This window comes from Buteo buteo, chromosome 12, assembly GCF_964188355.1.
Source record: "Buteo buteo chromosome 12, bButBut1.hap1.1, whole genome shotgun sequence".
Classification (NCBI taxonomy): Eukaryota; Metazoa; Chordata; class Aves; order Accipitriformes; family Accipitridae; genus Buteo; species Buteo buteo.
This window is the reverse complement of record NC_134182.1, coordinates 24927494-24945936: the sequence shown is the minus strand read 5'-3', so window position 1 is coordinate 24945936 and position 18443 is coordinate 24927494. Positions and strand designations below refer to the sequence as shown.

Genomic DNA, 18443 nt, shown 5'->3' with positions numbered 1-18443 from the left:
CTTCAGACATACAGAATGAAGAGTTTTCACCCACAAGTTCAGGGTCAGTGTTTCATGCATTTTGCATTTTCAGTTTTAAAGATATGATTAAGCAAGTCAGTAATGAAAATATTCCTTTTTCCTGGAAAGCTTTTAGTATTTTATTCTGGAGATCAATAATAAACCTGTAGAAAGAGATAGCAGAACAACTGTGGAAGCTGTATGTAACAATTATCAGACCATTTCCAAATGCTCTGAAGTTTTGCATCACTTCTGTATGAACTGACTCACATGGAAGTTCTTCCTATTTTAATTCTCCAGGGCTTTTACTTATCAAGAAATCAAAGCTAGTGTGCTCCCAAGTAAGAATGCCTTTCTAAAATCCTGGATATCGTTACAACAGATACCCAATATATTAGTGCATTTTTCCATGATTATAGTAATCTTTATACACAGGGAACATTTAAATATTACAAAAGACAACTATCCAGCTTTTAATCAAAGATACATTGATTAAATGAAAGGGAATTGGGTTTGTGCATCTTTTACATATTATTGTGTTAGGGAATAGCAAACAGATGCTAAGCAAGGGAAAAAGTCATAAAATCAGCATTCTCATCAAACAGATTATCATCTTTCCAAGGCTTATTAGAATCCAAAGAGTTCATTTGACTAAAAGACTTGATTTCATCCTTTGAACTGGTCTTTTTCCCAGAGGGATGAGATGGGAAAAGAGGACAGTCACAAAATAGTCATGCCATGGAACCAGCAGGCATACAACAACTGGCCAAGTGTACTGACTTTTTCAAGTACACTGATATATGTACAGACCCTTTTGAATTCATCAGTATATGAAATAAAATACAATATAAACCATTATATCTAACCCTGCATTTTTCTCATATTTTGCCATACCAGCTTATATTTCTGTTGAAGATCTGTTTTTTACCACTATATACCTCAGTTACTCTTTTCTTAGGTTTATCAGCCTCACTCTTCATAATATAACAAACATTTCAAAACCAAATATAAGACATAACTAACATTTGTATAACATCCTAAGTAATCTGATATTATAAGAATCTATTTCTTTTCTTATTTCACTACTTTTTAATGAGGAATTATAAATATCTGATCCTCTTACAAATACAACACAATTCCTAAAAACTTCAGGTCAAAAAAAATCACTTAAAAATAATAGTTTTATACATAATTCACTAACTTCAATATTCCTGTAACTCCAAACTTTCTTACTCCTGAATGACATATCTCCCTCAAACTAAGCCATCAGGGATGTCTTTGCCACAAGGAAACCAAAAAACCCCAAAACCAACAACAAAAAACCAAGCAAAAACCTCCACCAACCTCCCCCAAACACACTGTTGTTTAATTTATCTGATTGTTTAATTTGATGTCCACTCTTTCTTCTTTGAAAGAAAAAACCCCAATAATTATTCCGTATTTAGCTTTTCCATGCCATTCATGGTATTAAACACCTTTCTCATACCCCTGTACAAGTTTAGGAAGGATAATCATAGAATCACAGAATAGTTTGGGTTGGAAGGGAACTTTAAAGGCCATCTAGTTCACCCCCCGCTGCAATAAGCAGGGACATCTTCAACCAGATCAGGTTGCTCAGAACTCTATCCAGTCTGACCTTGAACGTTTCCAGGGATGGGGCATCTACCACCTCTCTGGGCAACCTGCTCCAGTGTTTCACCACCCTCATTCTAACAAATTTCTTCCTTATATCTAGTCTAAATCTACCCTCTTTTAGTTTAAAACCATTATCCCTTGTCCTATAGCAACAGGCCCTGCTAAAAGGTTTGGCCCCATGTTTCTTATAGGACTCCTTTAAGTACTGAAAGGTTGCAGTAAGGTCTCCCCAGAGCCTTCTGTTCTCCAGGCTAAACAACACCAACTCTCTCAGCCTGTCTTCATAGGAGAGGTGTTCCAGCCTCCTGATCATCTTCATGGCCCTCCTGTGGACCCGCTCCAACAGGTCCATGTCTTTCCTGTGCTGAGGGCCCCAGAGCTGGACGCAGTACTGCAGGTGGGGACTCACCAGCGCAGAGTAGAGGGGCAGAATCACCTCCCTTGACCTGCTGGCCATGCTGCTTTTGGTGCAGCCTGGGATAGTGTTGGCTTTCTGGGCTGCAAAAGCACATTGCCAGCTCATGTCCAGCTTTTCATCCACCAGTACCCCCAAGTCCTTCTCCTCAGGGCTACTCTCAATCCTTTCATCCCCTAGTCTATATTTGTACTGGGGATTGTGCTGATCCAGGTGCAAGACCTTGCACTTGGCCTTGTTGCACCTCATGAAATTTACATGGGCCCATGTTTCGAGCTTGTCCAAGTCCCTCTGGATGGCATCCCATCCCTCAGGCATGTCAACCGCACTCAGCTTGGTGTCATCTGCAAACGTGCTGAGGGTGTGCTCGATTCCACTATGTCATTGATGAAGATATTAAACAATACTGGTGCCTATATGGACCGCTGAGGGACACCATTTGTCACCAATCTCCATCTAGACAGGGAGCCATTGACCACTACCCTCTGGATGTGACCATCCAAACAATTCCTCATCCACCAAACAGTCCACCCATCAAATCCGTACCTCTCCAATTTAGAGAAGGATGTTGTGGGGCACTGTGTCAAAGGCCTTACAGAAGTCCAGATAGACAACATCAGTGGACAAGGGAAGAGCTATGGATGTACTCACTCCATCACAGAAGGCCACCAGGTTGGTCAGGCAGGACTTGCCCTTGGTGAAGCCATGCTGGCTGTCTCAAATCACACCCCTGTCCTCCATGTGCCTTAGCATAGCTTCTAGGAGGATCTGTTCCATGATATTCCCAGACACAGAGGTGAGGCTGACAGGTCGGTAGTTCCCAGGTTCCTCCTTTCTACCCTTTTTAAAAACAGGTGCAGAGTTTCCCTTTATTCCGGTCACCAGGGACTTCACCTGACTGTCATGACTTTTCAAGTGTCATGGAGAGCGGCTTGGCAATTACCTCAGCCAATTCCCTCAGGACTCTGGGATGCTCCTCATCAGGTCCCATAGACTTAGGTATGTTCAGGTTCCTCAGGTGGTCATGAACCTGATCTTCTCTTACAGTGGGAGGGGACTTTGCTCCCCCAGTCTCTGCCTTGCGGTCCATCCACTTGAAAAGTTGCCAGTGAAGACTGAGGCAAACAAGTTGTTGAGTACCTCAGCCTTCTTATCCATTGTTACCAGTTTGCCAATTGTGTTCATTGCAGGGGTACGCTTTCTTTGACCTTCCTTTTCTAGCTGACACACTTGTAGAAGCCCTTCTTACTATTCTTTGCATCCCTTGCCAAGTTCAGCTCCAGCCGTGCCTTGGAGCTCCAGCCACGCCTTGGATAAATTGACTAAGACTCTGAGAACTGTTCCATGCTGTTTTCATATGAGACATGCCAGAAAACAAACTGTCCAGAAGGGGCAAACATGACCTTCCTAAAAATGTGGCAAACCATTACATAATCATTTAGCTTCTGAATTTATTCCATTATGGACTACATTTAAAAACGAGGCCAGAAGATTGTTCCAGAATCCCAGTGTTTCTGAAACGAAACAACTCCATTCAATTAGTGAGACGTTTTCCAGGTAGTAGGAACCACGTATGCAAGAACTGTAACCCTCTCCTAGGAACAAGATTCTTGAAATTCCATCAATGACATTTTAAGGAAGAGTAGTGAGAAACTACTTACTATTTTAAAACAGTCCATAATCTTCAGTTCCACTTTTAAAATATTAAATAATTTAAGAAGGAAAAAAGGAAACAGTGATTTGTGGCTGCTGAAGTCTAACACAATGTTTCCTGCTATTTTCTGGAGGAAACAACTTCAAAATCTTTTGATATAACCTCAGTAATGCTAATATTATCATCTGCTCCGAGTACAGTTGGAAACTGCTGGGAAATTCTCATGTCTACTTCCCTTCTAAAATGCAAGCATCCAAGGGATAATTTTATTGCTTTATTATGTACGTGGGTCTCCCTAGGCATCTGTGCAGTTGTGAGTTTGAAGACAACCATCAAAGACATTACTGATCTCTGTGATAGAAACAGCAATTTGCCTGTTCTGATCAGAAATTATTCTGAACTAAATCACCTATACAATTTCCAAACAAGTTAAGAGCTGATTAAGTAGAAGAAATGGAACAAAATAGAGTGGAAAGTCTTGCAGGGAGGAGGGAGAGCAACATTCAGAGTGATTCTTAGATTGACAACCAAACGCAAAAATTTCTAACAGAAAGATATGTCTACCAGCTTATTATAAATCAAAAGAGTTCAAACACCAGCTTGTTTTTCATGAATGAAAACAAACCCGAATTCTATAGACACTACAACCTCATACTACTTCCAAGCATAAAACACCATCTAAAAGTAGATAAAATTAAGAGTTAATTTCATTTATCTGAGTTAAAATTTCTTCTTAACAATGAATGAGTAAATATACCATTAATACAGCACATGGTCAGATTAAAGTACTACATATACTTTTCCATAAAAACTCATAGATAAAAAAAGGAAGGTGCTTGCATAACTATGATCAATACTTTTTCCGCCTGTCCAAATGCTGGGGTTTTTTTACTTATGAGTAATGTGCTCCTTCCTTTAGGCAGCATTGTCTTGAAAGGTTTCGCAATTCAATACTCCCTAGGAGTTGGTGGAAGAGCATGGATGTGTATTTTTAACTTATACAATACAGGTGTGTCGTGGTTTAACCCCAGCCAGCAACTAAGCACCACACAGCTGCTCACTCACTCCCCCCACATCCAGTGGGATGGGGGAGAAAATCGGGAAAAGAAGTAAAACTCCTGGGTTGAGATAAGAACGGTTTAATAGAACAGAAAAGAAGAAACTAATCATGATAATGATAACACTAATAAAATGACAACAGTAGTAATAAAAGGATTGGAATATACAAATGATGCGCAGGGCAATTGCTCACCACCCGCCGACCGACACCCAGCCAGTCCCCCAGCGGCGATTCCCTGCCCCCCCTTCCCAGTTCCTAAACTAGATGGGACGTCCCATGGTATGGAATACCCTGTTGGCCAGTTTGGGTCAGGTGCCCTGGCTGGGCATGAGAAGCTGAAAAATCCTTGACTATAGTCTAAACACTACTGAGCAACAACTGAAAACATCAGTGTTATCAACATTCTTCACATACTGAACTCAAAACACAGCACTGTACCAGCTACTAGGAAGACAGTTAACTCTATCCCAGCTGAAACCAGGACAAGGTGCAAAAAGCTGATCTTATAAAAGATGCAAGCAGGGACCCCTATATTTACAACATCTTACAGCTTCTGCTGCAGAAGGTTTACTTTCTATTTCTTCTGAAAATGTTCTCATGTTTCCTCTCTTTGTTAGAGGTCTCTGACAGTCAGAAGTCAGCCATCAGGCTCCAGAAATGCTTGTGTTTTAAGAGCTTCTGTTCCAAGTTTTATTGGGATGGCTTTAAAAACAAAACATAACAAACCTAAACTAAACCCCAAAACCACCCAAACCCAAAAAACTTATCTTTTTCTCATTTGTGGACTTCAGGAAAATATGGTTACTTGCCAAAACAACCCACATCGTGAGGCTGGATGCCAAGGCAACAATAACTATCATCACACTGAGAACATCTAGGAATTGCTGAGGCAGCTGTAGTAAAGCAGGAAGAAGGGGACTGCCTGAACTTTGAATTCAGCAATTCATTATATCTCCTGGAAAACCAACATGAAGAAGATGGACATGGAGCATGGTTCACCTATAGAGGTCACACAAGTGCCCTTTTATCTTTGTTCTTTGTGGATATTCGGTACAGTGCAGTCTGTAAACAGGACTGAATACCACTTTCTCACTTAGCAGACCTGAATGAAGAAAAATGGTTTTCCTGGGAAAACTATTTGCTGTTTCCTAAATTTTGAGGATTTCTCTTTAAAGACTAAAACACATGAAAATGCCTAAACACTTATTTCCAGATATTATGAAACTTCACAAAATTGCAGTGTTCTACTTAGCCTTTTCATCAACTGTTAAAACAAACAAAACCCTATTACAAGCCTGAGCTTGACATGGGATGGGTTCAACTGGCATCAATGTAGACCTTTCCTTCAATACAAACCCCTCCTCTTCAGTAAGGAACAGAGTCTCCAATTCAACACCAAGTGTTACACCATGGTACTGGATGGTACAGATGTACTTGAGATGGCCAGGTGGTCTACTAGAGTTAGACTACAGGAGGAACAACTTGAGGAAGTTGGCCATGACAGCTAGAAACCAGAGTTTCTAAGACGCTGATGAAAGAACTGAAGGAATAGTAAAGCTTCTGCAGAACCCTTAACATGCTTTTGTTAGATCTTTGGTCCAGCTACCCAGGTTACTAGAAGTCAAGCCCTGAATAGAAATCTCAGGAAGATACAGGTGCTTGGATTTGTATTTGGTCTTACCAGTTCCAGCTAAACTTTCCTTTAACAAAAAATGGGATCTACAACCATTTTCTCTGGGATACCATTTCTTGAGGATGAGGTGGGTGGAGGAGAAGGATCTAAAATTCTAGAACCAATACAAGGGAGACCTCTGTACCAGCAAAAATTGCTTAGGAGAGGTGACTGGTACAGGGGGGAAAGAGAAAAAATTGTACCTCCTGGGAAATCATGACTGCGCTGTAAAGAAGGTTGGGGAAAAAAAAAAGAAGTGGTGAATCCTGCACTGAACACTCAAACAATGTATCATAGAATTAAGGCCTTCCAAATACAGGAAAGACCTAAAAAAAGAATCTAGAAAACCATGCAAGAATCATGTCATATTTTGATAAGGAACGACGTAGAAAAGATCTGGCCCAGCCAAGCAGCTAAGAACAATGAACAGAAAGGGTGTACACTACCCCTCCTTTTGAGTAGGATAGATGCAAAGGTAATACCTCTACAGATGGTATTGGAAGAAAAACATTATCCAACTAGCTGTGTATGGGTACTCTCAAATATAATGCAAATATAAATTGGTAATAGCTTAAAAGAGAGCTTACAACTATAGACTTCCCAATTATGATTCTGGTGGCTGCCATAAAATGAGAAGAAAAGAACTGTGCTGGCTTATGTGTAGCTGCCACTAGATTCCCTAGACACTGTTGTAACATGAATTACAGAATATCGGCTGGTAGGTCTAATGCCATGACAGGCTGCAGACACAACAGATGATACAATGACAACAGGTCCAAGTGTCATAAAAGGGGATAAAGTACATTAAAAACAATTGCTTACTGGGCAAAGTAATCTAGAAGGATAACAAAATAATAAATACATTTAAATGACCTCTGAAGGCATGTGATTTTTTGCATAAACAGCTGCCACAGGACCTCTGTTTCAGTTCACTAACATGAAAGGACAGCATAGTTGACTTAATGGATATCTACAAGTCTTCTGAAAAAGTGAAAGTGCTAATGATGAATTTTTCAAGTGGCATCTACAGTCTGCCTAAGACAGCAAAAAGTTTTATTAGAAACAAAAGACTACAAATAAAAGAACAGGTAATTTCTTTGTTTGGAATCAAAAACAATTCAGTAATGGTATGCAAAATTTAAAGACTCTCTAATATAAACTGCTATGATTTCTTAATGTCTTTAGAACTGCTAAATGCAGCACACTCATGTTAAAAATATCTTAGTACAGAACAGATACAAAAGAGTGTTTTCTTAATTTAATAGATTATTCCGAAAGGGAAGCATGTTTTTGTAAATTTACTCTTTTGCCTACTATTTCATTCCTTGAAAGGTAATTTTCTTAATTAAATACGACAATAAAATCTGGTTTTGTACTGTTCTAAGTTGTATTCAATTCCTATCCAAATATAGCTTAACATAAACCTTGGGTAAATAAATTATTTGCTACTACATCAAAGTATTATATTTTTATACAGCTCAAGAAAATGAATAAGTATTTAAGAACTGGGGGCTGGGGGGGGGGGTTGCATAGCTGGGCTGTTTTCTAAGCAAAGCTTTATGTTTGGGGAAAACAAAATGCACATATAAATTGCCCCTCCGACCCTCCAACAGGACTGAGTAGGTGATTACAATGTAAAACAATATTTTACTATATCATCCAGAGAACTAACACTTTTGCTGGTCAAGTACATTTCACTTCCTTACCATACTGCAGACCAAACCGTGGCATTGCCATTCACAGCAGCCCCAGATTGAGACATTTTAGCCACATATAAAGAAAAACCAACAGAGAAAAGACTATTCAAACAAGGAAAAAGAGTTCTACGACTAATTAATTTGAGAAACTTTTTCAGAGGTTTTCTTCTAAACAATAAACCTGTAATCCTACTCCTCCACAGTACTTGAGCTCATTGAGAGTTTTGCATTTGCAATGCCATCCAGCTATCTGTAACTAAGTGATAGTGAAATGCTCCGATTCAGAGCTTCCATTTGCTCATCCCTCAAGCCCAAGCCTTTTGGGGTCCAATCTTGCAAGATTTTATCTGTAAAAAACTCCTCTTCATTTTTCTAACATATTAAATAGTGATCACGACTTGTATTCCTGTTTCATTTAGATTTATTAAGCAGTTCACTGCTCAAAGTTTCTGTCTCTGTTACTTATCTTCCTCTGTTACGCTTCGTTTACATGTGTTTCTTCCCCTCCTCCTCCCACCACATCAACCTTGAAACTGCTTTTTTAAAGCTAAGACTCAGAAAATAACCTATTGGAGATTTTGATAAACATATATCAACTACTTCTGAACTTTTTCTAATCTAGAACATATTCAGGCTTATGGTGTGAGCTTTTTAAATAAGCATGTCAAGCAAACTTGTTACTGAGATTTAGCGAACACACCCCTGGATGCTTCTCTCTTCTCAGAAGGATATTATTATATTTTGTATTATCAGCAAGATATTCAAATCCAGCATGTTCATGCTGCAGGAGTTCATCTCAGGAGGTAAAGGACCATAACGCTGACTCATCAAGGCTGAGTCACCTCCAAAGTCTGAGGGAAGAGGGCTGTGGGAAATGTTCCTCTTCAATGTTAAGTAGTTTGAGGACGGAGATATATTTCCATTCTATAGAGTACACCCTGTCAGACAATATTAATTAAAAAGTCCTAGTTTTGTTTCAGTTTGGGGGTTTTTCTGTTTGTGCATTTGGGGTCTTTTTGTTTGTTTGGTTGGGTTTTTTTTGGTGGGGTGGGTTTTTTTTTGTTGTTTTTTGTTTTTTTGTTTTTTTTTTTTTTTGTTTTTTGTTTTTTTTTTTAAAAAGGAAAAGGACTGGCACTACAGTAGACAAACTGAGAAGGAAGTCACTCTGATCGTCAGGTTTTTAAGGCAAGCTTAGCATCTTCAAAAGACAAAATCAAGTTTCATAAAATTGCTTCTGTCAAAGCAACATTGGTTGCTTTTAGCTATAATTACGTCCTTTAATCCTCAATTCAATCCTCTAATCAGTTTTCCCACTATTTTTCTCAAAATTGATATCAAGATAATCAGACTTTAATTACTTAGTTTTTGTTCTTTTTAACATTGGCACAGTACTGACACCTTTCTAGTTCTCTAGAATTTTCTTAGTTTAGCTGGTTTTATTGAAAGACTGACCAAGAATAGCTGGAGCGCAGGGTGGGGAGGGGAAGGGAGGGTGGGCAGGGCAGAATCTCTGAAATAACAGAGCACTGAATGAATCTTGAAGTTACCAGATTTGTAACAGGTGACAGCAGGGAAAATGGAAACTGGTGGAAGGGAAAAGAGCACAGAAGCAGGGGTATAGAACTAGAGCAAGAAGCAGAGAACTAGTAAAGAATAAACTTCCAAATTATTCTAATAAAGAGAGCAGCCAGAAAGAAAAAAAGATAATCCAAAAGTACTTGGTGCAAAGCTATCCTAACATGCCATTTACTCCCTTGTATATAATCCTATGAAAAATGTACAAAACCATGTGAGCAATAAAGATATAAGCCAAAACTAATCACTGAAATCAGCTCCTGTTGTTACAGTTCATTCTTCATAGAAATAAACAGATTTTGATAAAGATTTTTACACTTACAAATAAACTCTCAAAGGAATCTGAAAATTTGAAGAAAATTCATTCACAACGAACACTGGAAACACCCAAAGATAACAGATTCTGTACACTTCATACTGATCATCTCTTCATTTAACTTTGTAATAGAAGACGACAAACTTATATTAATAAAATCATGATAACATGCTCTAACACATTTTTATTTGATAAGCTCCTTGGAGAAGTGAGCATCTTTACCAAGACCAGAGACAGATATATCATTTAGCTTTCCTAACATAATAGCTGGAAGTTTAAGCTAAGTGTCTCATGACAGTCTGATGAAAGCTGAAGCAATCAGTATTTTGATATCAACGCCAATCAGTAAGCTGTTCTGTTTGAACCATCGCATTAGAGATCAGTGTGAAACTAAATGTAAACTCTGAACACAAGTACAAGAACTTACAGCATTAGATGTTTGTTTACTATTCCCACATTTCCCCTGGCATTGGTAGAGGAGTTTTCAATATTATGAATATGCATTCAAGAGCTCACTCATAAAACAAATGCCAACTTAACTGCAGATCTAAGGATCTCTGTTTTCCTAGCATATTACATACAAGAAACCAGCTAAGAACAAGATGTGGGACAGATGTCAATCTGCTCCTGCTGCATTTGAAGTTGTCAGCTACTTGTTAACAGATACAGTGATACACCATTCATCCTTAACCATGATACTCTCCTTGACCGCTCTCCAGTTCTGCTAGCATTAAAGCCTTTATTTTAGTGGCAGTAAATGGAACAAGTAATTTTAATTTCTTGAAAAAGTCCATAATCTTAACAAAAATAGTTCCATGAAGTCTAAAGATTGAGACCTTATGAAACACTATCTCTGCTTTCAATAAATTATTCTCAAATGTACATTAAAACATACAGTGCCACTTCTTTTGAACTTAATGATTAAAGAGAGATACGCTATGGATTTAGGCGATTCTAAACTGAAGCACAATCAATGCAATGTTAATATTTCATCATGAGTTTAGTAAGAAAATCCAGAATTAAGGAAAACCATCCCCTTTTCACAGTGTAGATTCAGTCATCCATAAATCTGCACTTTATCTGACTTTTTCTATAGTTTTGAAATGCAAGTCTCATGTGGAATAGAGACCCTGTCTTCAAACATAAAGCTCCAATGTTTCCTTAAATATGAGGAAACATTGAACCCGAATTCAAATGGTTTGACTTTCATGTTGTAACTGAACTTAGCTTCCCTTTCTGCTCTCTCTCTTTTCTTACGTATACTTCTCTTCCCTCTAACCTTCTTCTAATCTTTCTCTCCTGATTATCCCCATGTCTATGTTCCTTTTTTCCCCTCTTCAAGTAATCTCTTTACCTACAGCACATGAATGATGACTATGGCACTGTTTTCCTTAAGAAGCATAGCAGTATATTAAAATCTAAATAACTAAGTACATTTCTAGCAGGCACACAACATGTAAAGCATCTATACAATCTTATTGCTGCCAGATTCAGCTTTTCTTTTTTCCTTCTTACCTAACTCTACTAAAAAATGCATTATTGCTTTTGCTGAATTAAGGCAATCCAAAAATCTAGCAACCCATGTAATAACTATATACAGCAACATGGACCAAGCCACAAAATTAAAAATTAATGGAGAAGTGCAAGATACCTATAATTGTTTCAACCTGCCTGCAGACAGACTAGGTTATGCTAATTATGGGTGGGGGTGGGGGTGTGTGTTCAGTTTTACACATCAAGGAGGACAGAGATATTAACACAACCCATCTCGAGATCCGATCATAAGACTCCAGGAGCTAAGAACTTACCTATCCCAGCTCTAATCCCTTGTTAAACGCTGATCCCAGTAATGCACAGCAATCTGATTTCCAAGAGGTTTCAGTGCAATTCACAATTATCTAATAATTCACACACTCTAAGCCTGCTTGTACAATTGGGGTCTTTGTGTGCAGGAGCTGAGAATACTGGCTTTGTCACTCAAGTACCACGCACATGTACAAGTATGCTTCAGACATCAGTTACAGTTAATACACAGCAAACCAACTGGTTATATTTTTAAACATTATCAAAGAAAGAAAAAGATTCTGTCATGGATATGTTTGCACTAGGTGTTTTATTTAAGATCAGTTCCCTTGTGTGTGCTAGAAATAGAAAATATTTCAAACTGGTCATTTCTCTGAAGTAAATGAAGTTTTACTTTCTTGGTACTCTATGTTCCCTGATGGAAGGAACACTGAAGTTACCATCTACAAAGAATAAAGTGGGTATTTTTCATTCCCTTCACCCAAGCAATAGAAAAATCAAACCACAACTTACATTAGATTGCAGAAAAATAGAACACAATTTTACTTTTGGGAAACAAAAATAATTTGGCCTATATATCACTTTTTAATCCAGCAAGTTGAAACAAATTTGGAAGTAAAAATCTACCGTTAATCTAAGTTTTCTATTGTGTCAATGTTTGGGTGTTAATCTAAACTAGAAATTTATGAAATTTTAATCTGAGATTACTACTTTGACTGTATCTTTCCAAACACAGTCCTTAGTAGCATTTTATTCTAGTTGTCTTGAACATGCTGAGCTGTACTGGCAGCAATGCAAGTACGATGACTGCTTAAAATCTACAGCCTCCTGTGCAATCCCAACTAGCCAGGTCAGCTCTCAACTAATACTAAGTTATCGTAATTCTTAGGAAGGTTAATAAGAATATGTTAAAGAATAAAGGGAGGATACTGAGAATCCATACCACGTTCTGGTCCAAAATTCAGAAAACAAAAAAAGAAAACAACTCTGAATGAAAGAACATTTGTAGCATTCACTGAATAAGAAGTATTTTTTAAGCAGCAGACTACTACATGTATTCTACAATTACAAATAAAATTTATCAATTTAGAAATATATTTTCAAATTTTAATAGACAGGATTACTGCACTATATGAAGTTCTTCACATCTCTTTCTGCCTTAATTTGTAATTTGTTTTTAAATAGATGTGTTTTTAACTCTCCATTCAATAAGAGACCCTCATATTTCACGGAAACAACAGTTGTAAAGAAGTCACCATATTACATGTCTACCCAAAGGGTACCCAACATGGAAGACCCCTGATTCATTACACAACCTTTGCCATTTTCTACTTTCTGAATTCTTTGCAAGTTTATCACTCCTTTACAATCTCACAAGGGGTTGAGAATATGGCAATATTGTATGGTGCGAAGACCTTTATACCAAATAAACCTACTAGCTACATCTACAAGAAATACTTTCTTTTTTGTGTAAAATATTTTCATTGATAGTACTTTTTGCTTGAATTCGTATTTATTGGGCATATTGCTGAATTGGTTTTTGGGAAGTCTGTTGTAAAAACAGAAGTTGAAACAGTTGTGCAGAACTTTGGAACAAAACCAACTCCAAATTGTCTTATTTTTCTGAGTTGTAATAAATTATACCTACTTGAAAAATAACAGAAGTAAAATGGAAGTGAGTACTTGAAATTTCTGTCTCCTTACTGTTCCAGATAGCCACTGTCTTTCAGCTTCTTACAGTGGTCTTCCACATACAAAAAAAAAAAATTTTCTCTAACTAGGCAAAATTTTCTCGAGCATGTCTTCTGCCATCTCCATCATTTAATTCCTTACAAAGACCTTCAAAACTTTCTCAAAAGACTTTACTTTTGTACAATTAATTGAATACACTGAAAATCAATCTAGAGGCACAAATCTCTCAATTTTAGCAAAAATCAGCTTCATGCATTTGCATTGAGAAGAATTTTTTTCTGCTTCAAAAAGATAGATTTTGTATTTGTATTAGCCTGATATACCTTTAACCTACTTCACATATCTTTTATTCTGTATTAACATTTATTGCCACAGAAGTATGCATTATTATTTTGTATTTATAGTACTTGAATTGTAGAGAACAAGTTAAAAATACTCAGCCATCAAGACACCAACCTTGTGGGCAGGGTACAGCAGCCATCAGCCGTCAGCCTGACTTGGGTTTCATAGCTATCCAGTGGGCAAACAACTTGTTGAACAGGAGGACATTCGACTGTGCTGCAATCCACACTGAACACTACAGAGGAAGGGGAAAAGAAAATTCCTTTTACTCATGCTTTAGAAGCTTTTTGCAAATTACTTCATCATAAGCAACCAGTTATGCATCGGCCTTTTAATTTAAGTCAGAAAAATTATCTAGTGAATGCATGCTTGGTAGGTAACATTACAAAAAGACTTCCTTTCTCTTTAGGATTCATTTTTTTAAACTATTGACTAGGGAAGAAGCTAAGCTAATACTTGTTAATAAAAAATTTCTAAAAGTTAGACAGGCAGCCTTAAACAATCATTACACCTGTGAATAATATTAGTTACTAGAAAGATACTAGGTTACTGAGAATATATTTTCCCCACAGCTTTTAAAACAGTAAACAATTCATTGTTTAATTTTTTTCTTGATTAAAGTCTGTTTAAACAGTAAAATACTAGGGTTATAGGAAATAAAAAAAAATATTAAAGATACGCTGTCAATTTATGCCTGCACATGTAAACTACATTTTTAAGGATTACTCCATTAGGTTGAGTTGTTTAGGTGTTTATATATGGCAAAAATGAAATGCAAATTACCAAATCTATCTGCATTAATGAGATGAAGAATTCCACATAACTAGTAAGACTGACTGATGCTTTTTAGAAAGCAATAAGTGCTTAGAAATGAAAAAAAAAAAATCAGGCTGAATATACATTTAATCCTATGAGTTATACTCAGGAAAGATGAAACACATTTTTATCTTATTTGGTCCTAAATCTCTCATGTTAACAAACAATACCAGCTCAGGCTTTATCTATTTGCTATCTCTTATCATAATTATACTAAGGAAGTACAGAATAAAACATGGTTCCCTCTTTAAAGAAATAAGCTACCTACTGAGTAGGCAGGATGAACAGAATGTTATCAGACTGAAAATTATACAGTACAATATCCCTGATTACTGATTAAACTTCACTTCAGTATTGACACTATTACGACTGCTTACTGCAGTGTTAAAGCACCGTGGCAATGCTACACCACACTTCTTGCAAGAGCTGATACTTTTCAAAGTCCCATTTTCTGTCTTCCTAGCCCTACATTTTTCAGTCTTGATCCACAGAGGTACACAGCAATAATAATTCAATCGGTCATAATGAGACATCAGTCTCAGAATTACATCTACTTAGTGTATCTCATTAAGCATTTAAATGAAAACACAAGTTCAGTGAAACCAGTTTGCAGCTCATCAAGGTTAGGACCAGTAGGTTTGTCCTCAAGACCATTAACTTTCAAAGTACATGAGTATGTGCATATCCGTATCCTCTGTGTAAGCCATATTCAGAATCTGCCTTTTTCCAGTTATTTGGGAAACGGAGCAATCTGCTAAATAAAAGCAACCTGACAAGTTCAAGAAGTTCTCACTGAGAAATGCACAAATTTAATAAAAGCCCATTTTGTGGAGCAATGCAGAAAGTTACTGAAGTTAAATAAAAAGATTCCAGTTACTCATCTTGATAGTAGCAATCATCAAATTAACTTTTATATCTCTTCGTAAACACACAAATATACCTGTTTGCCTTTAAGACAGGAATACTTAATTTCATAATATTTCACTTAAAAAAACTGTAGAGTTTTATGTTCCATTTTATTAACAAATAACACATTTGAGACAGCTCTTCTGTAAGAAATATTCATCTAGTTCCTCCATTATCACAACAGGCATTGAGAATCGTGAGCTTGTCAGTATGGCCCAACGCGACCAATACAATTTGCATGATTCTGTTGTACCAAGTAACTACCAATGTCCAGTTTCCTGAAATTAAACTACTAACCTTTCTACCTCCCTGGATTCAAGGTCCCCTCCGCCTTCTCCCCAGGTAAGCAGTCTGGGAAAAAACAGCCTACAAGTTCTAGCAATAAGCTGCTATTGCACAGCTATTTCTCTGTCTATCTTTCCATATATCAGCAATGACAACGAAAGAAAAAAAAAACCACAAGGAAATTCCCTAATCACGCCACCATGTCTCAAGTAAGGTGCTCTTTCTTCTTAAGTAGTTCAAATTCTTTCCAGTGGCTATAGTGTGCTAGTCCATGGCTCACTAACACTGAAAAGCAGCCCAAGCAGTCCTTCTTTATTAAAAAACAGTACAAACCTGAGAAAAATTACAAACAAACGCCAAAGCAAGTGCATTCAAATAGAAAATTCTCATGTAATTAAGCAGCTGTAGTCAGTGGTTCCCCTGTTTTACTTACCCATTTCTATTTATTTTAACCTGATCTCTTACTAGTACCAGAGCACCCTCCAATTCTTGTAAGGATTAGTAGGATTTGGTGAACAAAGGGTATGCACCGAGCTCATCCACCAACTGCAGAATTTTATAATCCACACTCATACTGCACCCCAGACTTCTCTCCAAATTGGGAGATTTTTATTATTACATTATTCATCATGGAACGGGACCTCTGGAGGTCATCTGGTCCAATCCCCTTCCCAAGACAGGCCACATAGATCTGGTGGCCCAGGACTGTGTCTAGATGGCTTTTGAGTATCTCCAAGGATGGAGACCCCACCACCTCTCAGGGCAACGCGTGCCAGTGCTCGGTCAACCTCATGGTGAAAAAGTGTTTCCTGATGTTCAGAGGGAAGCCCCTGTCTTTCAGTTTGTGCCCATTGCTTCTTGCCCTATCACTGGGCTCCACTGAAAAGAGCCTGGCTCCGTCTTCTTTACACCCTCCCTTCAGGTATTTATATACATTGCAGAGATCCGCCCTGAGCTTCTCTTATCCAGGGTGAACAGTCCCAGCTCTCTCAAGCCCTTCCTCACAGGAGAGAGATGGAGAGATAAGGGATGAAGGATATTTGAAGAAGGAAAAAGTTCCTACTTTTTTTCAGATTTAAATGGGTTTCTCAAACTCAAAAAAGCATTGAGCCAAACTTCCAGATAACCTGAAAATATTATAAGGTTACAGAACAGTCTGTAATCGGATTCTTCATTACTTAAAGTGATATCCCCCAGATTAGCTGTACTACCATCCTAAAAAATAAGACTGCAAACATTTGCCACTGAAATACTACTTTTGTTTTCACATCTTACTCTGATTCCAATAATTACAAAGTGACCTTTTCATGAACAGGTTTATTACAAGCTGTTATTATAGATTTTATTATAAACTAAAAACAATTAAAATCCTGTCTAAATAAAATTATTTTTGCCTATCCTAGAAACTTTAAGCTTTACATATATAGTTCGACAAATATATATCTTCCATAACTCAAACATGCTGCAATTTCCTATCAGTAAAGATGCACCCGATCAACCTTTGCTTACAAGTCTTCAGGAACTTTCTCATGCAGTGAATTTGTATACCGTAGCATCTGAGAGTTACTCATTTTTCTACAAGAATGTAGCAGAAACCCTACCATGATTGCAGACCCTGACATAGCTGCATTAATCTACAACCTCCTTTGTAGACTACAAAACCAAAGGTCTCTGATCATGAGGCTGTTAATACCTAGGTGAAAATGACTTCACAGTAGAATACATTAACACAAGCATATTAAGTTTTACCTTTAAATATTATGCTGGCTTTTCAACAAATAGTATGTACAGTTCAGGGGCAAGATCTGAATAGCTACCTATGCATCTAAAGGTCCAGGATCAAGGCAGTATTTGCGTCTCTGATGCAACACAGTGGCTCAGCACAGGAAAGACTTCATATTTTTCCAGAAGTCACAGCTTTCTGAGGGTCCAGTACAAGGGCACACAGTCTGCTTCTACAGCAGCTAAGAACCATCACACAACAGCCTTTGCTTTCAGTTCAGATGCATTTCTGATCCCTCATGAATAATGCAACGCAACACGACTACATCAGGTAATGGTAGTTACACTTTCTGCTCTGAGAGAAGGAGAAAGAAAGCATGAAAGTATCTCTCCATGACAGTGCATCATCCTTTTTAAATGCCTTCACACTTCAGAATGTATTAAATACAACCAGAACAGATGGCGTTCCTGGACTTTCAATACAATTGTATCACTGTCTGAATCACTTCCTTAACTCCCCTATCGCAGGTATTTTCCAGCATGGACCCCTGCACTTGCTGATTTTCTTTTCCTCCCTCACCATCATTGTCAACTTATAAGCCATCTCTCTAGCTCCATTAGAAACGTATCTATAATTCTTCCCCACTCATTTTCTCCAGTCCTTTCCCAATCTCATCTCTTAAGACCTCCCAACATCAGTTTCTACAATGCATCCAATAAAACATGTACTATTTCTATAAGCAACAGAGAATAAAAAGAAATTATATAATCCTGTTTCTCTCAACTATGTACAAAAACTTGATTTTGCTGACCCTTGTCCTTGGTGCAAGACTAAAAATCCCAGACCTGATTT

General features: G+C 37.6%; 1 protein-coding gene across 1 annotated transcript in view; it reads right to left on the bottom strand.

The window, feature by feature from the left end:
• The window catches only part of CRIM1 (cysteine rich transmembrane BMP regulator 1), a 203928-nt gene that overhangs the window by 89762 nt on the left and 95723 nt on the right, over positions 1 to 18443 (bottom strand). Inside the window, exon 4 of the mRNA XM_075043079.1 lies at positions 13976 to 14096. Within this exon, the coding sequence (XP_074899180.1) occupies positions 13976 to 14096 (121 nt within the window). The remainder of the gene's footprint in view (positions 1 to 13975; positions 14097 to 18443) is intronic.